General features: G+C 36.1%; 1 protein-coding gene across 8 annotated transcripts in view; it reads right to left on the bottom strand.

Moving 5' to 3' along the window:
• Positions 1 to 24,799, bottom strand: part of Nrx-1 (neurexin 1) — a 258,161-nt gene that overhangs the window by 55,319 nt on the left and 178,043 nt on the right. For 7 of the 8 annotated variants that reach the window (XM_077425128.1, XM_077425127.1, XM_077425124.1 and 4 more), the window contains 3 exons: positions 15,440 to 15,511; positions 3,353 to 3,460; positions 1,956 to 2,148 (listed from right to left, as the gene is read on the bottom strand). In XM_077425128.1, the coding sequence (XP_077281254.1) occupies positions 1,956 to 2,148; positions 3,353 to 3,460; positions 15,440 to 15,511 (373 nt within the window). The remainder of the gene's footprint in view (positions 1 to 1,955; positions 2,149 to 3,352; positions 3,461 to 15,439; positions 15,512 to 24,799) is intronic. The other variant, XM_077425125.1, reaches the window with a different exon arrangement.

The raw sequence follows: 24,799 nt of genomic DNA on the forward strand, positions 1-24,799 counted from the left end.
GTGATCCACGTTATTTGCTCGCGGTTTTACAGGAGCGCAAAAACGGAATTGCTCCAAGCTACGTTAGTATGATTCAAAGGAGAGTTTTGTCAGCGAATTAACCGTCCGTGTAATTCGGCTAACCGCGACAGGCTCTGGTCGTAGTAAGATGAAAACGATGACAGTCTGACTAAAGTTATAAATTTATCTCTCACCGATTGTGTTCGGTGAGAGAGAAGTGAAAGAGAGCGGAAAGAGAGGTAGGCAAATAGGTATATAAATGGAAAGACGGAAAGAGACGGAGAAATTTATTGCGTATTTCAGGATAATTTTCCTCGAACAACGCAATTCAATGCAATCTGCCATGTAATAAATAAAACATGACATATAAACCAATTAATAAAGTAGGTTATTATATGTACGTGTTTGATTAACACATAATACTCTTTCTGATTTCACAATATTCTTTTACATCGTATTGATCTATTTGCGAAAATAACACAAAGTTTCTGCGATTATCTGACACGAGAGATTGTTTCAATAAATATAAAAGTATTATTGAGTTTGACATTTAACACGTAGTAGTGTGTGGCAATGGTAAATTGTCTGTTTTAACCTACATGAAAAAAAAAATTGAGAAAAAAATGTAGAGAGTGCAGGGAAGTTGCTGATGAGCGACAGAATTAACAGGACAGCGGAAACAAGTGGATAACTTAGTCCTTCGCTCGGCGAATTTCAGAGAAAAAGTCAGTTGAATTAGGCAAAAGTTGACATTACTAGAGAATTATAAAAACACGTGTACATTTCATGTAACGAGAATAACAAAGAATGTTCGATCATTTAATTCAGCCAGATAGATGTTCTATTGAAATACAATTGAAAAAGTGAGGTATGTATTATCGCCGCATAATGCACGGTCTTTTCTAAATGCAATGGAATTTCAATTACAGATATACAGTAACATGTTTGTTACGTTGAAATATGCGTGGATATATGCAAGCTGTTCTGGATTCATCGAATATCCGGTCTCGCTTCAAATTCTACGATTGAATCGGAATAAATTTTTTCTGTCTAAATATGTCGAGACATACTTATCGTTTTTGTGTAATTAATGATTAAGGATTTTTTTTTTAGATATTTAGATATTTTGTTTTGTGTAGATAATGAATTGAAGCGTGTATCAAAAGTTCCTTATTCATTTCTACTTTTTTACCTGTTAGTTGTGTTATTATTTTCAACACAATTTCTCTGTTGGTATTACACATTAATCTTCAAGTTTGCTAAATCTTTTTAAAACAGGAACTAGCGACAAAATAAGTACTACAGTAATATCTTCAGCGAGCTAAGTCACCGTTATCTGCGAGAGGATATATGGATCCTGGCTGTCTCAATGAAATTCCTTTTATCGTTTTTGCGGTATCGTTCACGTGTTTGCGGCCGTACATACGTAGTGCTTTATCACTTAGCCACGGTGCGGTGAGTAAATTCTGGACATCGTGGTCCACCGACGTAAACGGTGAGCTGAGCGGGCCGAGCCACTCATAATTCAGAGTTACACGCTCGAGGACACTTATCTGCCAGGCCGGGGTTAGACACTTTATGTATACGGTGAGATAGCTCTTTTTGAAAAACTGCTACTGCACGCATAAATATACACTGCGATAAGCATCGGCAATTCATCGATGGTGTAGTTTGTGTTTTAAGAGAGGTATTAAGCGTTCTTGTTCCGGAAATATAAATAATATGAAGAGATTATGAAATATAAATAATTATTAATAAATTGCCTTCCGCGAAATATAATATTACGTCACGAAATCGCGACTAATATATTTTTTAAGTCAGAGTATTATCTTACGTAATTTATACTCATATATATACATGTTTTCTTTTCAAAAACTGTTTTTTTTGCGGTTTTCGAGTTCAGTGATATATCTCGAAAAGATGAAATGTCAGGCAGAAAGAGTTACATTCGTTACCTGGCGTACGAAACTCGACTGTGTTACTGTCGACAGTGACTCGACCATCTCTCTCGACTCTCCTTAGGACAACGTCGTGCCAGGAGCCATTGTCCACGCGTGTCTTTGACGATCTTACTTTAATGGGGCCACTCCCGAGATCGACGTGCAGATAAAGATGTCCGCCAAGAATCTCGAAGGCAAACAGATCTTGCTGTAATAAGTAGAAACGGATCCATTTATATTATATTATATTGCCACTTGAACGTAAAGTAAACCATTCCTGCGTGCACACAAGTTTCCTACAATCAAAATACGTCAATGTATTTACTTTTATTATTTGGTTTGACTTTTTAGTAAAAATTGATTTAATTAACAAATGGAACCATCAATTTGACAAAGTATATTTATACTTCGTACAAAGAGAAAATGGAAAAGGTTTCCTGAATATTTCGTGAATTGTAGCCAAATGTGAGGTTTTTATTTTTTATCTATGTCTAAAATAAAAAGGACAGCTCATTGTCGCAATTATTGAGTTTCTGTTACCCTAGCTAGATGGATGAAGATATATTATGTCGGCGTATCATTGTTGTTAATAGGATTACGGGTAAATGAAGATGTATTATGGCAACCCAAGTTTACCAACCATCGAAAAAGACTTGTCAACTTTGGTAAATAACGTTTGGTAAATAACATCAAACCGGTTCATATTTTTTTAGAAACCCAATGCTCTATATATATAACCCTTTGTAATAAAAAAAAAATATAATACAAAATATATAATAATTATGTAAAATATTTCAATTATATCTAACTCTAGAAATTATTTAATATTCTTCCATTTGTTTTTTTATAATAAGAAATTATTTTATCTACAAGCTTATTCTTTGCATCTATACCCATCCGGCTATAACCATTAACTTAATTAAAAAAAAAGAAAAATTATAAAAATTGTGTTTTCTGAATTTTATAATACATTAAAAGGAATTCAGGTATTTAGTATTTGAAAAATGTCTCAAAATATAAAATAATCGTAAAATTCAGACGCGAAGGTCGCTAACCGCCAGAACTCATCGATCGTCGGAGTGTCACAGGAGGGTGGAATTGTGCATCGATAATTAAATTACTGTCAGTCGAGTGTGCAACCGCAACTGAAATGAGTTTTGGGACAAAAGCGGATTGTTATTTCAAAAAACGTTTTTAGTAGCCAATAATTGTTGAACGCGTAATCGCACTTTGACAGCCATATTTAGTTTCATTGTCCGAAGTCCTTCTGTATTATTTCACTTTTTTTTGCATAATAAATTACTCGTTTTTCGCAAATATATTAAGAAAAAATTTTAATATTTTATTGTCTATTTGATTTTCTCGCCACAATGATTATTGTAATTAAAAGGGAGCTGAATAAGGCGACGTACCCTCGTGTGCGCTCCGCTGCGGCTGTACATGATCAATCCATTTGGCTCGTTCGTACGAATTTTGAAGGATATAGTTCCGGACTTGGCGGCTTTCCAGGGTGGCAGAACCTGAAACAAATGAGACAGATGGTTTCTACTACGTCGCTTCGGGGCCTAAGGAGAAAAAAGAAGCGGTGTGGAAGAGCGGAACGGAAGAAGCCGCGTCGTCCTCGAGGAGAATGGACGAGCTAGCCTTGTCGTGCCCAGCATCCGCAATCTCTACGTGCAATCTTACGAATCCGCCATTCATCATAAAGCTCTTGAAAGAATCAGATCACTCGTTTAGGCATGAGCGACGGACGCGCGGGTGAAATTTTCGCCATTGGTATATAATGGTGATTTGCAGTGACAATTTGCGGACGTTTGTTTACTTATCTTGAAATGTCAAATAGATATCTTAAATCTATCTTTTTTTTAAGATAGTCGTTATTATATGAATTCAGTCGGTGCAAATATCCAATCACAATATTTGGGTAATTGTAATTGATATTTAACATCTTATGACTTAAAAGATCTTGACTGCAGTGTTTTAATTGCCACTTTAAAGCTGACAATGTGACGATATAATCTTTCATTTAATCACATATGTAAATAAAATTGCAAATACATATAGCACAGTCAATCTTTTATGTATAAATTATTTTAAGCGATTAGCCGCTAGAAACATAATTCATACGCATGCACGCACACTTACACACACATGTTTTTAAATATAGAGATTTGTTTTATTGGACATTTTTTTGCCCAATTACCAATTTTTTATTGCCTTCAATATTTCAAATAGTCCCAGAAATATTTGCCTGTTGCACTTTTACCGAATGCAATAGCCATTCCTTTATCAATTGTGTATATAGTGAGAATATTTTTTTCGAGAAACAAAATATTTCAAACAAGAAATATCTTTTTTTTCACATAGTACTTGTTACAGTGATTGTTTAAAGAATCAACAATGCCCGAGCGAAACGTGCGTTTCCTATCTGTACGAAATAAAAAATAAAAAAATGTGTATCTTTGCCAGTTCCAAATATAAAACTCATTCCGCGCGTCAACAGTTTGCGAAATAATAAAACGTTGACAAACATGCGTGAAGAAAAATCCGAGAAAATCACAGAATTGCTATCGTAGCGAAGCGAGCGATACACATCCACACATACACACGCCCACGCGTAGAATGTTTCAACGAAATCGGGGAAAACAAGGAAAAAAAATATGTCGCATTCTGCACGGACAGTATCGCGCAAAGACCGGAAATAGTCGGTCGAAATAGAGGATTGCGTTCGTATATTGCGCGCGGAGTATGTGTAGCCGTTTCTACATTCGCGAGAATAAACTCCATATCCAAATTTAAATAAAAGCATCCCGTTGTTCTTATACTACTTTTGTCCTGCAATTACTTCTTATGCCATGGGTTTTACAAACTCTTCATTAGCTTAGATGATCTCTGTTTTAATTTCTAATCAGATACTAATTCATTAATGCAAATGTAACTGCCAGTACGTAATATTACTATCTAGAACACAGTTATTGTTCGTTTCCTCCTTACTATCTTATCTGACAATCTCCGAAACATTTAAAAGATTCAATTTCTTTTGGCGAGTATAAACTAGTAAATTTAACTAAACTAGATAAAGATACTTTGCTGTTATTCTTTTATTATAAAATTTCCTTTATTTTATCTATTTCATTATTCTTTTTGCCGAGTGATACGAAATTCCCGAATTAATCTTGTAGAGAACAACGTTTTTAATTAGCAGCGATAAATAAGCAATCTCGACAAATGTAGAACGTTTCGATAAATAGAAAAACAAATGGGGTGTGTAAATAATAAAATACACCGGCTACAAATCCGCCTCGTTTTGTCTCTTCTAAACCCTATGGCATCTCCATTATTCGATTTGGCGAGCAATCGATGCAGCTGGGAGAAAAGTGTGCGACGTGCCACATTATCCGCTTTGACAGTCAAAAGTGATGCAGCCATATTTAAAGTCGCGCGACGTTACACGGTCAGGTGCGCTTTTTGAATAATGCAGAGCACGCCTAACCGCTATGAATCAGCATCAGACGAAATGGGCCCTCCCGTTGTAGCTCATACTTCTTCTCTATCTTTTCAGCTCCGTAAAGATTCAGCATAAGTAACCGCAAGATGCTGTCGTATAAGAATACGTCTGTTTTTCGCGTTTTCTTATGCCGAACGATTCGTTGCTTTATTTTATAAAAGAACAATTACATATATGTATACATGTATGTCTCATCAATTTCGTATAAAATTAAGTGCATATTTAATTTTACAAAACGCTGTGTCATTCCATCCGACAGTTAAATGCCTGTTTCGCGATGAGGCATTGTTTAATTATATGCAGACACAATATATTTATTAAACTTTAGAAAGATGTGTTGATAATAATATAAAAATTTATAAGAAGATATAGAAATAAAGCTGTTCGGGCCTAAAAAAGAGAGGGTGCAGATATAATACTTTATAAACTTATGCCAAGGGAAGATCACAGAGTTTAAAAAATAATGACGACGAAATAACACACAAAGAGCGATTGTTTCTTTCCTTTTGCAACTAAGACGAAAACAACGTCCGTATGAAGAGGCATTGCCTCTATTTTGAGGGGTCATAATTAAATGAGGCACCTGGCGAGATATTTGCAATCTGAAAGAGTCATCGGAAAAAACGGGCTGGCTACTTTCCCGGCTTTCTTCTTTCCTCCCCTTTCTTTTTTTTGTTTAAATGCCATGCGGTAATTAGGCTACTTCGTACAGGCCATCTGCGGAACAAAGAACGGCCAGCAATATCTTTCAATTGAAACAGAAATGAACAAAGGATTTCGTCCGTGGCCGTTAATCAACGGCCAATGAGATGGCCATGGCTCAGCTCGATTCCTCCATGTCGCTCTTCAAATACTTGCTTTATGTAATACGTGTATTTAAATTCAGAAATAAACGGCGTGTTTGTTTCAAGGCACATAAAGCGTGACCCAAAATGAGTATCGACGTTTTCTTAATTCACGATTCTCCTTCTCGCGTGAAATTTTTGACCAGAAACGTTTGTAAAAAAAAAATACTTCTATATATTCTTAATTTTCGCAAAAAATTTTGAATAAAATGCACTTAGTAATAAAATATTCTGCATGCTATATTCAACTGTGACAGTCACAATTAGAAGAAAGGGAGAGAAGAGACATGGGATGCGTGACATGGCAGAAAAAATAAATAATAAGTCCCGCCACCGAGAGTTCTCAGTCCAGCTTTCCATCCAGGGAAATTAGCCCCGCTGTCATGAAACTCCAATTACACTTCATGCCTCTAGTGTGTGCACGAAATCCGCATATTCCCCGGACGCTCAAATTTCATACTCGCAGAGAAGAATCTCAAAAAGAATAAACAAGCGTACCTTCTTTTTGGCGAAACAATACGCGATAATAGATAAACAGTCGAAAAGCGATTCAAATAAAGCGATATTAAAATAACCACCGGCTTTCTCAACCCCGATCTAAAATCAGTTACTAAAATACTTGGAACATTACGTACATCAGTATAGAGATTCCGGAGAGTCTGAAATACCGAAAGTCCGCGAGATTGATACTGCCCGCAAAAGCATCCACACGCAAACGGAAAAACTTTTTCCAATTTCACCTTTGGGAACGAACCCGTAACTCGCCGCGAGACTTTGAGACGGTTATCTTGAACCCGGAAACTTCTCCTGCAATACGAAGAAGAAAACAGGTTCTATGCATGATTTTCCTCCGCATGTGTGGAAATCCGATGCGAGAACAATAAAACGTCCGCGTAGTTTTAGTAGATACTGCTGATGTAAAGTTAATATTGGTACACAGCATCTGGACCAAACTTCCCAATTATTAATGTCATGTCCCAATATAAATGTCAAAGATCATATACAGACCTTAGGTTCTTCATGTGGTACATTGTACATCTTCGAATTATTTTTATATGTAAAATTATCACCTTTCCGGTTGGTTCACCAATCGGACCGTCAATGAATGTATAAACGCGGAATCTTCACTTTAACTTCTGCATCAATATTCGATGTGCGGCATAACATCTGCAGTAATATCGTCTGAGTAACAATGAATATTTCAGGAATACGTCATCAACGTTATACGCGAATACTAGGACTTAAGCACGTTCGTAACTATTAATCGCTGTCGTAGGAGGAGTAGAAAACCACAAAATTGCAAAGGTCGGACGGTCAGTGGCAAAAAGATCTATGACGACAACGAAATATAACTGCGGTAAATCTCCTTTAAGTTTCATGGCAATCTTCCTAAATTTTTTTCCCCTGAAGAATCGAAGAGATCGATCTCGGGTGACTCGTTCTCGGGTGCCATATCTTCGAGACTCTTCTTCGGGTACTTCTTACGTTCTTCCGCCGCGCCGGAGCGAATATCTCTCCGAACAACAACTCCGAAGAACGCGCCGGAGTACGGTACTTCTACGCCCCCCCTCTCTCTCTCTCTCTCTCTCTCTCTCTCTCTCTCTTTCTCTTGTTCATTCCGGGACTTTTTCGTTCTCGCTTTCAACAAGTTTCCGCAGGACACGCGTTACCGTCGAAAACGGCTTTCAACCATGATCCCTCTTAACAAACGAACAAGCGAACTGCCGAGCTGTGACCCAGAACGCGATTACTTTATGATCGATAGCGTCGTTTTATTAACTGCTAAATTTAAGCGTTACAATAATGTTGCGCGTAAAACGTGCAATTCGTGCAATTTGCATAATTATATAAATTATCTATTGTCCGATTATCAGTCGATATATAAATTAACAGTAAACAGCATCGCGAATGACATCCGTATATTCTGCACAAAAATGAGAACGGCGCGTAATTGTAGTCATATAAAAATTTTCATAACAGAATTTAAATAGATATCCGCAACATATTATGTCGCAATCCAAGAGATACCCTGATTATTTTTTCAGTATCAGATATCGTATCGATCGAATGACGATCAACGTGTCAATCAACCATTTGCCAATATTTGCGACACTGGATATTGCGCATCAATTATTAAAAACAATATTCATATACGAACACACACACACACACACGTCACGTTCCATTCACGGACGCGTAGGCCCGATCATGGATCTCGTTATATCTCGACATTCCTCGAGAATTATGCGGAAATCGGGTATCTCATCCCGACCGAGGCAGTCGCGCCCGAGAAATTCATCTCGAGCTAGTTCGCTGCACAAAGTGGCGCTTCGTCGAGGATATTTCATCCCGAAACTGGCTACATCCTCCATTCACCCTTCTTCTGCCTGCCCGCTACGCCTCACCTTTTCCGCGAAACTCTCGGCCGAGTAGACGATCAATTAGAAAAGTTAAATTACTTTCTGAAATAAATTATTTACTAATCCGCGGGTGATACCCTTTCGTGCGCCCCATCCATTTTACGGCTCACCAATTCCCTCGAATTCTCGCGTCTGTCAGCAAATGTCAGTTATGATTATGCGGGTTTTATATAGCGGAGTGTTGCCGATTAGCTTTTATACCGTGAGCACTTCGGCTGTTTCAGAGTCTTTCGGAGAGATCTTTTCTTCGTGCGATACGGAAGGAAAATCGTAAAAGTTTATATCACGGAATTAGTGAAATTACTCTAAAGCAGTATACAATAATTATACATTAAAAGTTTCAGTTGAAATTCTGAAGTTAATTAATCACTTACGACAACGCTGCACTTGAATCTTACGCGCAGCTTGTCAAAAGGGTTGGAAAAAAGGGTGCTTTCAGGATTGATAAAGGTAGAAAAATGCGTCCAGGACGCAATCCAGAAAAGTAAATAGACAACCTGTTGTGCGGGCAGGTAGGTCATGTCCACGTGGGAGTACCCTGCCAGCCATCTGATTGCGTTACACGACCCACGAGGATTTCCAGCGAATGGAAATGTGTCAGCGTGCAGGCAATATCGGGAGCTATCGGATAACATGTCGGAATAACGTCTCCTTCTTGGCGAACCGATTCTGACGGATTAAGGTCGCCTGGTACATATACGCGTAGGTTGGCTGATTAGTTTCCCCAACTACGTCAACGTGGATCGTCTGGCGTACTCAGCTAAACTAATCGTCGCGCTCGTCCGATTATATGTCGAGTTATTTCGTCCTAGTCGTGTACATTGCGAAGTTAATTTTGCCGGACTAGCTAACTGTGCCACTTTCATCATATGTTAATTGCTCGTAGGTTATTAAAGATGCATCGCAATTTTTTTCAGGAGAATCTCACGGTAGGACAATATAGCTCACGACTCATACAGCATTACAACCTCTTCAGATAATGCGACAGATATTGAACTTCTTTTTTTGAAATTGTAAATTAAATTATAGAATTATTCCGACTGCTCGTGGACAGAGCGGTCCGAATAGTAATTAAAGGTAACTGATCAAAATGACGTACGCGGAATGCAGGCAATAAATGTTACACTTTGATGTAACATGTATACTAATTCATAACGATAATCGGGATAATAACGATATACGCGATTGGCGGTTCAATTATCCGCTATTTTAAACGTCACACATGACAGCCTTTGTACATATTAATTCACGTTCTGTGTTTGCCTGTCGAGCTTCGAGCAAAGCTATCCAGAGTTCAGAAACCGCAAGCTGCTTCCTGCAAGAGCTACTCCAAGTCTGATGCGCGAAACGTTATAGCCCGGCTTACAACCGCAGTAACTGTGTCGTGCTCCGTAACACGGTGGCTTTGTTAAAAGTCAAGTGTTTACGCTCGGGGCTCGTATCCCGCCTCAAAAGATCGATTAAATGATCTCTCACCTGCAAGCTCCATCGACGATGAAGAGCAGGTCCTCGCGAGCGATCAAGAATCCTGAAATACATCGTAGACAACTCGAGAAGAATGAGTCGAAGGAATAAAACGGGACTTTTCCTAAAACTTGGGAGCAAGGATTTTAACACTTTTTAACACACATTTGAATATTGGCCGAGAGAAGCAGGAATTATGTCATATTTCGGCATAAAGCTCGTTTTAAGCGATCTATAAATTACGGCAAAGTTTAGAACAGAGCTATATATATGTAATATAATTTTGATATGTCGTATAATACAGAAGATAATGGAATCAGACTTAGATATAAAATCTATGAGAAGTAATCTAAATCAGCACATGTGTGCATCATGTAATTACATGTATCATATAGTTATAATTCACAAGTAATGTAACATTATTTTCTTGTGCATCATGATATGTAAAATCATGGATAAAATCCTAAATTTAATTCTCAATTAGGAATTGTTTAAAATAAATTTGAGATAAGTATAAGTCAAAATTTATTAAGTTTAAAAAGGATTGGAAGAATCAACTATTGGTAAAAAAATTTGCCAATTGTATCGATCCTTAAGTAAGGTAAACGGCCCAGTTACAGGCACTGTCCTAGTTTCCGGCATCGACGATACATTTATATTTGTAATAAATAAAGTTTTCGTCAAATATTAAAAAAATTACAAGCAAATTAAAGAGCGTTTTTTACTGTTGATTATTGCATAAACACTTTTTTTTTTTAATTTTTCATACTTAAATTACCGACAGTAAATGGGGCGACTCGCGCGTTTCAGTGGCTCCCGAAGGGCATTCCTAGGTGACACACCTTAGTGGTAGCGTATACGTCAAACTGCTGATTTTTAGTATTATGTAAGTATTAAAACGTCATAATGGTTATATGAACATGTTCAGCACGAATCACATTATCGATTAGATAAGTAATAGTTTATCTGTATGTTAGTTTTTCCCTTAAATTCCCGATGCCAAGAAGTGCGTCACGTAATGAAGGTTATGTTTCACTTTTTGGCACAGAGTTTGTAATATGTTGCATCATCAATTTTGCTTTATTATTCTAGAAATTGAGGTAGATTTATTGATACTTGTAACTCGAAAATTTATAATAAAAAACATTTTTTATGAAAAAAAATAATTCTAATGAATTTTTATGTTTGTTTAAAATTTATTAATTATTCAACACATTTTGACACTTTTTACGCTACAGATAAAGTTTGTTTTCTGTGTTTTATTTTCACCTATCTTATTTTTTGTATTTTAATGTAATATATAAAAAATCTGTTGTAACAGAGTAAGTACAGATAGAGAAAAAAGTGATGGAGACTTTGGACTCTTCGAAGGTAGCTAATTTTATCTCATATATCTTATATTATATGTAGTTTTTGCATAGAGGTTGGCAAAATATAATACCTTCCAGAGAGCTAATTAGTAATTAAACATTGATTATTACAGCTAAAATTATACGCAGGACAATTTAAGTAACTGTGACGTCTCGAAGTGCCGAAAATTGGGCCCGTTGGTGCCATAAAGTGCGGCAGAGCACTTCGATAGTGCCAAAAACGCCGGCAGTAACGAGCATTATAAAAATAATTATTTATTTATTAGAACTGAATGATTTAACTAAAAATATAGGTGAATCTTACTCAGAAAGCTTTAATGCACGTGTTAAAATAGTTTGTTTGGGGTTTAACAATATATCGCGTTCGTAAATAATAGAAAATCAGGGCCGCTGCTATAAAGGTGCCTATAACTGGGCCGTTTACCTTATATAAATAAACATGTTCGATTCAGGTTTAAAAAAAAGGTCCACTCGAAGCCCAAAAATATATTGATAAAAGAAACGTGTATAATATAATCTCATAAGTTCAAGAAGAAATCTCAAAGAGAAAAAAGATAGGGCAAGAGACGAGTACCCTGGGGGTTGTTGCCGGAATGAGGTGGGGTGAAGGAACTTTTGGCACGGAGTAATCGAAAAATATATATTCAAAGTTATTCCAAGTGTTTTCTTACCCAGAGCCCCACCGTGTTGCAGCTGCGCAAGAGTTACGATATTGGTGTCGTGGTTAGTGTGCGCGGCATACATATACGACGACGGCTAAATAGACGAGAATTTAGGGCGATCTCACTCGCGAGAAATGGGAGAAACAAAGTGGGACGTGTACACGATCATGTTACGTATGTGTATGTTGCGTGTCTGCATCGTGTGAAACGACTGTGAGACGGGCTGAGACTGATTCGGAAATTTATTATTGATTATGGTATATTTCGATCGATTTTTGAAACATCTCTCTCTCTCTCTCTCTCATACACATTACACACTTTATATCTTTTTCTCTCTCTTTCTCTCTTTCCGTGTATCTTTTCGATAGACATTATTATATTGATAATATAACGCGTTTTTCCCATTGTTGCCGAGTAATGCTGATACAGTGATTAATACTGTAGACACAGTATGATATATTTGTGAAACTTACAATTAGTTAAAAGCAGATTTGAAGTTTCTAACAACGTTGTTAGATAACGGAGTAAATTCCATGTGAACTGTAGAAACCTTTAATTTAATTAATATTTTAACATCCACTCTCTTATATATTTTAATAATATAATCGATGATAATATATGTATTAAATATATTTTGTCTATATATGCTTGATCTATATAATTTTTATTACAGATTATTTTTATCTCGCGATTATAAATATAACAATAGAAAAGAAAATGTCTACACGTTTGTGCTTAATATCCAAGTGTTTTCCAATTTTTATTATAATTACATTATTCATTATTATATTGCATATTAACTTTATTAAATTTTATTATGCTACAATGTAAATTATATGCATTGCAATTATAAAGCGTATCGAATAAACGTGATGTAGACAATTTGTTTATAATTGTACATATTTAAAGCTATGCTTTGAAAAGTTATGTCTGTTTTATTATATATTTAGACGAAAATTTAATAATTACGTTAAGATTAATTTAATTACGAATAAACGTAACAACTATATAAAGTCTGTAATAATTTATTATGTTACAAATTTTAAGATAAAAATTTCAAGATTTGTAATATTAAATCTTATAATTTTAAAAGACTCGACTCAATTCAATCTGTTTCTTAGTGTATGTTTTTCGTGAAACAAATATATTTCAGCATAACCGGTAACAGTGGGGGGAGGGGGGGGAGCCAATCGACGTCGATCTGCTCTTTCGTCCTGAAAATACAATTAGACGTAATTTTTGGCGTCAACATGCAGGCGGGTGCATTTCGTTCGTTCTCCTTTCCTCATGCAGCTTGGTGCTCGAGCTAAAGGCAATTGTCAGACGCTCATTGATCACTCATTCCGTGAGGCAGAGAGGATGATTCGATGAAATGATCCGCTATTCATTACCGATCGGTTAAAACCAGAACGAGCTAAAATCGGTTAAATGTTAATCATACTCTCCGAGAAATTCAATTTTATTAATCGCGCTCACAGTCATTTCAAAGTAGATAAAATGGATTCGAGTCGCGATCGACAATTAATTTATAAACTCGTGCGAAAAATACTTTTATTGCAAGAAAATTACTTATCTATATCTTTACTTCTTTCTTTAAAAAAAGGAAATAACGATGTTTCTTTTTCTTTCGAGGAATAACAAAAAATTTCAGTCTAGCTCCGAATCAAATCGTATCATACGCGTGCAAAGATATTAGATCACGTTGATGACAGAGATGATGGTAAGAGGAACGTAGATTGTTGCGTGCATGTGCAATGACCAGTGGTGTACCTATAGAGCTATAGCTTAAGTGTTATGTGCGTATATTATATTCACGCGTGAGCTATGTACATATTGTGGCTGATCTCCTAACCATTCTCAAGAAAGAGCTCATGAAAAGGATTATCTCGATACGATGATTAAAGGAAAAATTGAATGTTTAACAGAATACGCTGTTAATTATAATTCAAGATTCAACACTATATTTTGAAATTATGTATTCATATACGTTCGTAGCAGCTAGTTATTAAATATCTTATTATTTATAGATGTAATATATAATAGCGATTCAAAGTATCTCTCTCGTTCTCTCTCTGGTTGTCTTAAAGATTTTCACAAACTCAGCAAAAGATTCTGTGTCGTATCAATCATCCTTTTCACAAGCTGCGTGTCTTTTTGATAGAAATAAAGAGAAGAGAAAAGAGAATAGCACAAATAGAAATAATAAAGTTGGACGTAGGATGAGAGTCGTATCAATAAATAGGATAGATGCATTCAAATATTGAAACATTCGATCGTTCCAATATCCTACGTGACTTTCTAAAATTATATGTATACGAGACTCACAATATCCGTATATCAATAACTGAATTACTAATTCATAATATATTGACAGCAAATAATTATAAACGTAGCAATTGCAATAATATATTCTATAATATAAATGCATATACCTACTTTTTAATTTTAATTTCATTAATTTGCTTAATTTTCCTATAATTTTTATTGCCATTTATCTATTATTATTTTATTTTATCAAATTATTACACTATAAATTTAACACAATTAAAATGAACGATTTATAAAATCTAGCATAATTAAGTTATTAAAAATTTTTTATCGTACGTAGCAAAAAATTGTTACTTTTTCGATTCGTGAATTGCAAAATTTACGTCACTCGTATAAGTATTTTTGTAGTATTTTTAAACCGAACAATATTGTACAAGTTTCTTTCGTAGAGAAAACACGGTTTTCTTAAAGAAACCATTATTATCGTCATAAGAAACAGTATCGTGCACGTTTGGTATTTTTGTTTTATCTACGAATCAACAACATGCCACAAGAAATTCAATAACAAAAAATTCTCTTAATCTTATATTGTGACATCACACGTCTATACATATGTATTTCCGAAGAAAATCTTGAAATATATTTGAACATTGTAATTTTTCTATTCAATCACTATTCAGCATCTTTTTGAAGATCGATCACAGGAAGAAGAAAAGAAGAAGAAAAAAAAGAGGAAGATAAAGAAAAAGAAAAATAAGAAGAAGAAGAAGAAGAAGAAGAAGAAAAAGGTGCTCTGGTGACCACTCCTCTCTAAGAAGCTAAGTTCTCGCGTGAAAGTTAGCCAATTAGGTATATACAGATGCGTGTCCGGGCCAAACGAGAGCTCGCGAGCTGAGCTCTCAGCTTCATCTCTTTCACTTGCTGATTTTTTTTTTTTCAAGCTTTTGGATACTGAGGCTTACCAGGTGGGACTCTGGGCTGGTGAAGGTGACCAAAGCGCCGTGTAGTCGCCTGTTTGCCGTTGCTCCGGCCTTCTTTAAAATGGCAGTCCAATAGCGTGCGTTGGCCCAAGTTCGACCACGTGTGGGCGCACGAGGGTCAGCAACATCGAGAATCGATTTTAGAATGATCGGCGTCGCATGCGTTTTTTTGCGCGACGTATGCGTTCATTACGTGGTGCATGGTTCTTAACCGTCGGTGCCAATTTTATGTTAGAAAAATGCTATAATAATCGCTTCTATTTACGCAATTAATCTTAGTGCGTGTATCAGTCCGAAACAGAAAATATACATTGTTTCGGTGTTTATAAAATAATAGCTGATTTAATATTTATGCAAAATATAAGTAAAAAGAAAATAATTATATATATATATATATATATATATATATATATATATATATATACATAGATTGCAAAGTGCGAGTTAAAATTTGATTTTCTTCCTTTTTATTCACATCGCAATATTAGTTTCACGACATGAGAGAAAATTGCAAAGTCGGAGAATGTATTTTGGCGTGAACGACGTTTTCAATATTTCGTTCTTTTCTACCAATTTGTCTCTTGCCGCGTTTCAAATGAATTTCTCGTACGTCATTCGTTTTTCGACGGGAGGAAGGAAGCCGGGACGCGTGACTGACAGCGACATTGACAGTCGATCTCGGAGATTCATTTTCGTCTAGACTTATGAGAGATACTCGTAATTTCCTACCGATTCTCCTGTATGAATATTCCCACGAGGGAATTAATTTTCGAACCTATATCTGCTTTGAATGACGCGAGATCTTATCTCCCCTTTCCGCATTGGGCGTTCTATAAAACCGTCGTAATTCAAACGAAACGAATGCGAAAAGAAGGCGGCTATTTAACATATATTCTCATTTAAACTTTTAACTTCTTACTTTACGCAGAGTCGAATGCTAAATTCTAAATAAGTTGACTGCCAAGTTGCTTTGTGAATGAATAAATTGCGGACGAGACTATAAAGTTTCATTCGCGAGTGGTATAAAAGTAAGTACGACTTTTAACAGTAGTTTAAGAACGTTCATTGTTGAGCACATCCCTGGCGAATAAATCCTTGGAGGTAGCGCAACTTTCGTTCGCGATGAGGTTTTGCTGAAAGGGTTGACGCAGTAACCCTTGCGAATATATAATTGCGCCCATCAAAAAGATATGCATATCATGAGATTTGAGTCAAACTTTTACTATTATACTTTCAGTTACTTTTGAAACACTCTTAACTCTGGTATAACAATATATTGAGAAAATTTTGAATTTTTTAAGCAATCAACGAAGAACTGACATAAAATTAAGGTTGAAATATTTCTGATAAAATATAATTAAAAAACACTCTCTCGTGTCTCGATTTATACCTACAAGTCTCATGAATAGAAATGTAGAAGTATGCAAAAAAATACATGACGAAATATCGCTTTCTTTTTTTGCTAACTTTCCCGTTGTTGAATTAGCGGAGAAAAGAGAGCGGTTTTAAATTATATGAAGAATACTTTGTTAAAAATTTTTACTACCATCGAAAGCACGACAAGCGCACTTAGCTCCTTTCTGAGCAACCTTTTGTAGGACAGAGCGCGCAACGAGCCGTCTCCGGAACGAAACGAGTATAAGGCGCATCGTTAAACACGTCGCGGGGTATAATGCGTCACTTTAAGACGAGAATTATCTTTCGGGCGGTATAACGAGAGGAGTAAGTCGCTGAAAGTCCCCGTGGCAGGGGGGGTTCGTGTCGGCACATCGTGCCCGGGCATTAAGGTGCTTGTCATAAATATGAGGAGACACGCGTTCGTCTTGAATACCCGTAAAACTTCCGCAGCGAGCCGCAGAGTTCGCGCACAAAATGAGAGCGTCGTGAAATTACGCGAGCGCGAGTAAATTTACCGGTGAAAAACGAATGACGGCGCTCCCCGTCCGTAAATAACGTGATGAGTTTAATGTGTGGAGCAATATGATATGAAAGTACGGCGGAAAAGTGAGAGCGATAACGATCGGATCGATATTAATACGTCACGGCATCAAGATTCTCGATATTAAAAACCAAAACATCGACGAAAATATATGAGCATTCCGGAGTTCGAATCTAAGTACACGAGAAATACCTTCGGTATACCGCGGTGGAATAAAATACACCTGTGCTGGGATTTATATCGCGGCCATCTCTCGTTGAGACGCTTTCGAGGCGTCACGTAAGCTCGAGCTACTCGAGGCTTAGCGATTTCGTGACAGATTATGCCGGATTATTCGACGAGCACGCACATGAATAATTAAGAAAATATACCTGGATCCGACTTAACCCAGATACCAGCCAATTTTGCGCGAAGGTCTTTAGAAAATTTCGCCGCGCATCCTTTTCTTCGTTCGCCGATTTTCCGCGTCTTTCCACGAAGATCGTAAAGTTACAAATGTGCCTCAAGTGACGCAGAACGCTACTGATTTCTTGGTAAATTAAACACAAAATACTTCAATATAATTGCGAGGTTTTTTATTCCGTTGCGGAGTTTCAAACTTGACTGAGGTTGAGAATTAACATCGCGGAATGTTTAATTAACGAACGGGAGCGATCGTTACCGATAAATGTAGTTTGTACACGTCAACTCGTACACGTAGATTTCAGGTTAGTTCTTTCTTCCCCGAGCGATTTGTATTGCGCTCTCTTCACAAAGGTATTTACAATTTAATCAGTAAATTATAATCAACACATAATAAGTAAAATCGTTATATGCATAAAAAGACTATTGAACATTTAATGAAGAGAGTTCGATGATAATTTACCGCTATTCATTAATAATCGAAGACAATACGAGAACCATGTTTTCATAATATTATATATATTTATTAAATAATATGAATAAATTTATCGCCCATTTATATCCCAAAGTGGGACAACAGCGCTGTAGCGTATCATTTACAGCCCACGTGAGAAATATCATTATCCATAAAGCATTATTTAACATAATGAAAGAATAAATATTTTCGACACTTTTCAATTTCTGACATTTGGCGTCTAATTTGTACGTCCGATTTTTAATTAAAGTGCGTTTATTCTCAAACCGTTTTAATACTTTTTAGAAAATGGATATTATTCGGTATTAAAATTGTAAAGAGCTTGTACATGCGTACTGTCCATGTTTCAAAATAAACTCCTCAATTAGAATAATATATCGGATATCATTAACGACAAATATATTCAACAAATTAATATCCCTTGTTTGAATAACGTTTCGCAACGCATTCGACAGTGTCGCGAAATTTAGTCACCGTAAAAATTAATTATTATGCTACCTGTAAACATTACACTCGCGCTTATTAATTCTTGAAACTCGGTCGCCCTCTAGAGGAGTTCACTCGGTTAATTAAAGCAGTACCGAAAACGGCTGGCGCGTTAATTAAAAGGCGGAAGGAGCGTCTTACAACCGTCCTGATTGCTGGCACTATGAAACGAAAGGGACGTACGGTACTCGGCTGCGAGTCCTTCAAGGAAGATCAAGTTACTCAAGATGGAACGTAAGAAACAAATGGAGCATTGATTTAGAAATGCTGTTAACGTCAGAATTCAAGGAGAGGAAGAGATTTATTAATATGAAATAATAAAATAATATTCTCTGCGTTTGAACGTACATATATCTTGTACACGTGTGTCAGGTATTTCCGAGTCAAGACATATTTAGAATAAAATAATTCAATAATACAGTACAATTTATCAGGTTCACTCTATTTGTATAAAAACATATTTCATCTTTTTAAATAACCGTCTAAATTTTTATTTCGATGAAAATAATCAAATGTCAATAATTTACGAATTAAAAGTAAGTGGAAATAAAAAAGACTTTATGCAAAAAATATTTTCGGATTAATGATAAGTAACAAAGTTTTATTTTTGATTTAGTAGACTTCAAGTGGACTTCGAGGATATTTAATGCTAAAAATTAAAAAGTTATGAAAAAACTGTAGAGTCCAATTAAACTTTTCTTAAAGAAAAAAATCTGTCAAAGAGTGCACTCCTAAAGCTTGGCGACCTATTTTAAGATCGCTTTTATAATAAGATTTATTTGTCAGAGTTGTTCTTCCTACTCATTGTTAAATAAAAGATTTGAGGAAAATAGTTTCGAGTATTCTTCATAACTCAGGAAGGAAGAGCGTTTTATTGGAGAATTTCATATTATGCAACGGACTGAAAGAAACAGAGCATTTTACGAGTTATTGACTGATTTATCAAAAGCGTCGATTTGTCGACGGAATGCGAAATCATAATTTCCCTGAAAATCGTTATATCCGCCCGAGCTGCGCGCAAAATTTACGAATGCGGCCTGGATTTACCCACCGAGAATCGTGACTCGTAACTCTCGATCAAGCGCGGTATCACGAGGTAACTATCGATCGAGGTGAACCACCTACATTGCACAATGCGAACATGTAATTACTTAAAAAGAGCAGCATGATCCGTGAAAATATAGTATTATTTATAGCTAACTCAACAGATCTTTTTAATAAGTTACGTTTTATAATCTTTAATTGAATAATTTTTATGTACATTATTAGATTGATGTAGAAGGTTCATTACATTCGTTTAATTAAATTAGAAACAGAATTTTCATCAATTTTTATCTAAATTAATCACATTAAATACTAATATATTTTTTTTCTAGAAAATAGCTTTTTAAACTTTTTTGAAAAAAAAAGGTGAGAATATTTAAATCAATAACTTTATTTATAGCAACTATAAAAAGAAAAATTTTCGAATGCATGAAACATCAATCAATAAGCATTACCATGCACGTACCAACAATATACACAAAGGTTCTAGAATAATTGAGCGAACTTTTGATGATACGCGGCTTAATTGCAATATCGTTGTTTCTCGAAGGCACAAAAGCCTCAATATGTAGCGAAGATAAAATCGGCTTATCGCGCGTGCATTGTGGGAAACTTGTGCAAATAAGAGAAGCAAACGCGCGTGAAAGCGTAGAGAGAAGAAGATGAGGAGGAGAGACAGGGCAAAATCAGGGATGTAGGCGAGACGAGCGGTACACCCGTACTATTCTTTCAAGACACTTTTCCCAGATATAACCCCGTCGCGAGCTTTCTCGTCCATTTATCCTCGCGGTGCACTTCGCACCCAGCACCCAGCCCCGACAATGTTTTATTTAGCAGGGACGTATATTTTCCGGCTGGCTGAGATTCGTCGTCTATCCGGGCGAAAATGTTTGGAAAGGACGAGCGAGAAAGCGGTCGAGAAGGGAGAAAGAGTGAGACCAATGCAGGGAGAGAAAGGAAAAAAAGAATACTGGAGAGAATGAAACCGAAGGGCTAATCTCGTTGAATAACGACAACGTTTGCGCCATCGTAACGGCGACACGGTTGATTCCCTATATACCTTCCTGATAGAAATGACATTGTAAATCGCCAAGCGTAAAACTGAGCGCGTGAGAAGCCACGGAATTAAAATCATAAATGCTTGTTCAATTTCTTTGCAATGGGGGCGAATGCTCCGAGATCTTTGCGAGATTGCTGCACGGATTGATCTCGATGGGATTAACGTCTCGTTCGAGTGGAAACGGAGGAAATGCAAAAGAAAGAATGTGAAGTATATATTTCGAAATTATTTAAATCAAATCTCTTGGCAGCATAATTTCAACGTTCTTGTATAATTTATTATAGATATAAGATACTGAACGCGAAAATATCTATCACTTTGTACGATTTAAATATAATTAACAAAAAGCAATGTGTAAAAAAAGAAAATAGGGATTGAGTTACACAAATCTCCAGTAAAAAAGATCAGTGGTTTTTCTGTGTAACTGAGGTGTAAAATCCACATTCTGCTTTGAATCGATAACAAACGTGTCGCACTCGTCAAATCCGGAAAGTCACTCGAGATTCGATAAGTTTTTTGCCCCGCCGTTTATAGGCAGAGGGGCAAAAAATAGGAGGTTGAATCGTTCTCGAGTTAACCGGGGGAATGGGAAGCTAGAGGGATTGTGTCGAGGAACAAGCGTGAATCCGAGAAAGGGGATTCGCGGTAATTCGCGCGTCTTTGCCTAATTGGATTACTGGAGATTCCAGTGTTTTGCTTATAAAGGCATACCGTGCATTCCCGGTCGGCCGAGCATTTCCGGGGTTCTTGCTATGGGGCGCCCGATTTTTGCCACGTTAGCTTCGTCGTTTTGTGGCGTGCGGAAACAATTCTTATTATTAAATTGTATTTCGCGGCAAAACGCAAACGAAAACGGGAATTGTGGCAGCGGAATACAAGATTAAATTTATTTGACTATTTGACACAACCGGCCAACACAAGCAATTTCATTTATTGACGTCACGCAGTTAGCTTAGGCAGTCTTTGTCGTTTGCAAGACTTTAACTAATTTTATTACATCGCTGGGATGCTTGAAATATCGTATATTTGTACAAGTGATAAGAAAACGTTTGCGAAATGTTTTATTTCTCTCTTCGTTCTTTTCAGATTAGTATTTTATCTTTCCTGGACCATTCTTATTGCTGACATAAGAATTGTAACAGTAATAACACGAAGAATACGTAGATTTTTTTGTATAAAAAAGTCTCTCATAATTTACTACAAGTAGAATTATATTTTACTGTTTGTTGCTTCTTTATCCTACACTCGTAAATTAAATCTAAGAAATTTTTGAAGAATGACTCTGCTGCTGGCATTCTGTGCATTTTGCATTTATAACATGTACCGCAAGCAACCATGTAATATTGCGAAAACGACTGCAAGCTGGTTAATAATATGTTGCCCAGCTCGGCGGTAATTTTGCGAGTTTTCTACTTTAACTGGAATTAACTTTGCGCTAATGGCGCTTGCTCTGTTGCTGCAGTAAATAAGTGAATCGGGACGTCCAGCTTTCGACTTCCTCGATAACGAATTTTCATGATATATGCAGGCACGTAAGGCAAACTTTGCGGCATGTAAAACTATACGTTTTTTTTTAACGAGCTCTTCAATAAAAAAATAATTTAACACAATTTATGTATATTCTATGTATAAATAATAACTGTATTAATAATTTTCAAAGAAAAATAAAGGACAATATTCGTTATAAAAATCATTAATTTTGGCAATATTAGAAAAATTAGTAGCCATAATTGAACATTTATTTTATGAAAATTGCCCGTTTCGTTAATTATAAATCAAGGTGCGTTATTAACGACACTAATTTTGTAGAAGCTGGAAGGGAATGGACGGATGAAAAAGTGCAGCCTCGTAGTTAGCTGATGCATGTAGCCACGTGTGCAACGGCGGGATAGCTATATGACTCTATGGTACATTAGATGGCCAACACGGGAAGTTCCGTAGAATAAATCAGGGACGCGTTGCCGTGTAGACGAGGAAAATCGGCGTGTATAACAACAGCGATGCATCCAACGCGCTCGTACTGCAAATGTGTTCGGTGCACGTAATGCAGCACAGGCAACAAGAACCCACTGCGCGCGGCCGTACATACGCCGCAAAATGTAAAAAAAATTCTATGCCAGATTTCGCAAAACTCTTTTCGCTTTTGCATTGTAGTTGTAATCTGTAGTGTTCGCCACATAACAATATCGATTTTACTTTAACCTTAAGATAATTATATTCACGTTTTTCACTCAAATTATTCTTAAATTTTTATACTATAATTCTGTAATACCCCGAAAAGAATTACTTCTCGGAAAATCGATAAAATGTCATTTTTAATTGTTAATAGCATGTACAATTTGCTTTTAACAAATGAAAATGACAGAATTAATATGATAATGCGATAATGCAGATACTGTGCGATGGGAGTAATTTCGAGTATAACGAGTTTCAATTAAAATAACCGAGCTATAAATGACGACGGGCGCTCTTTCACGGCTAAATTAATATGTAAATAACTTCAAATTTATATAACTTCAAACTATTTCGATATTAGTGAGCAGTAATAGTTTTTTTGTTATGTTTTCGTACACATACATACTACATATACATATTTTGTTGTAACAAGTTTCTTGGAAAATATAGTAAGAAATATAAATGAAAGATCCACGCAATAAAATCTCAATACGAGTATATTCGACGAATCTGGGAATAACTTTAAAGGACACCCGAGCAAGGCTGTAGCAGTTCTCGATAATTAAAACGTAACCACTGTAACGTCTGCATTGACGTTTGCTTAGACTACTGCGCCATCCAGCAAACGATCGCTTCGATCTGGGAGTTTCTCGCAGTCACAGACGTCTCATCTACTAATTACTACCTTAAAATAGTCCACCGTGTGGTCGCTGTGATGTTTCAACACTAATTTTCAAATGTCGCGAACGGTTGCGAACGAGGATAATGTGCAGTAAAATGTCATTCGATGATCCTTAAAATCTTATGAACTTTAAAATTAATGAGGTGCGGCAAACGGAAAACATGCAGAATCAAAAACCCATTGGGCAAAGAAATCGTGAATTTACGAAATGAGTAATTATAATAAAGCAATAATCGATTCTCAGATCTGATGTACGTCTTAAAAAACAATATGGTACATATAATTAATTTCAGTTTTTAAATATATTTACGTATATATACATACGTAACGATAGCGTTTCAAATGTTAAATATTTGCGAGATCCTCGAAAATGTAATTCACTTGAAACAGAAAAAACTAGCAAAATTTTCATCGCGAAAAATTCTTTTTCAATTTTATTGCTGATACATATGCTCATATGGAATAATGTACAGCGCTTTAATCTGGATATAGAACATAATGCAATATCCATCGTGAGTATTGCGCGAGTATTATTATACATATACGAAAATATATCCCCGCTCGGCCGTGACCTGGTCCTTGATTCGAGAGTAACTCGAGATGTTACGTCGATATCTGAACGCAGCAGGCATCGAAACTTTTGATCTAATTATGAACGTGCCAACACAATTGACAATACCGGCATTTGTATAAATTATATACGTTCCCTTGCCAAATGGACAGGAATCTGGTGCAAATGCAGCATTACAATTATAAGCGCGGGACGCGCCGAAGATAATTGCACTTGTACGCCGATATCGATATTAATTATAACATAACTGAGCCACGAATGCGAGTGCATTGAATAACCATCTGCACGCCGTAACGAGTATAATGCGTAGATACTATCTAGCGATCGAAGATAATATCGATTGCGTTATCGTATTGAGCAAACGAGCGCTAATTCATGGAGATGATCTTTTACGCTTATTAAAATTACAATGTATAATTTCAATGATAAATGATAAAAATATTGTATTATTTATAATCGGCTCTGATATATTTTACTCATATACGTATATTAGCTATATTTTAACATA

The sequence above is a fragment of the Temnothorax americanus genome, unplaced genomic scaffold (assembly GCF_048541705.1).
Source record: "Temnothorax americanus isolate GAGA-0224 unplaced genomic scaffold, ASM4854170v1 Scaffold9, whole genome shotgun sequence".
Lineage (NCBI taxonomy): Eukaryota > Metazoa > Arthropoda > Insecta > Hymenoptera > Formicidae > Temnothorax > Temnothorax americanus.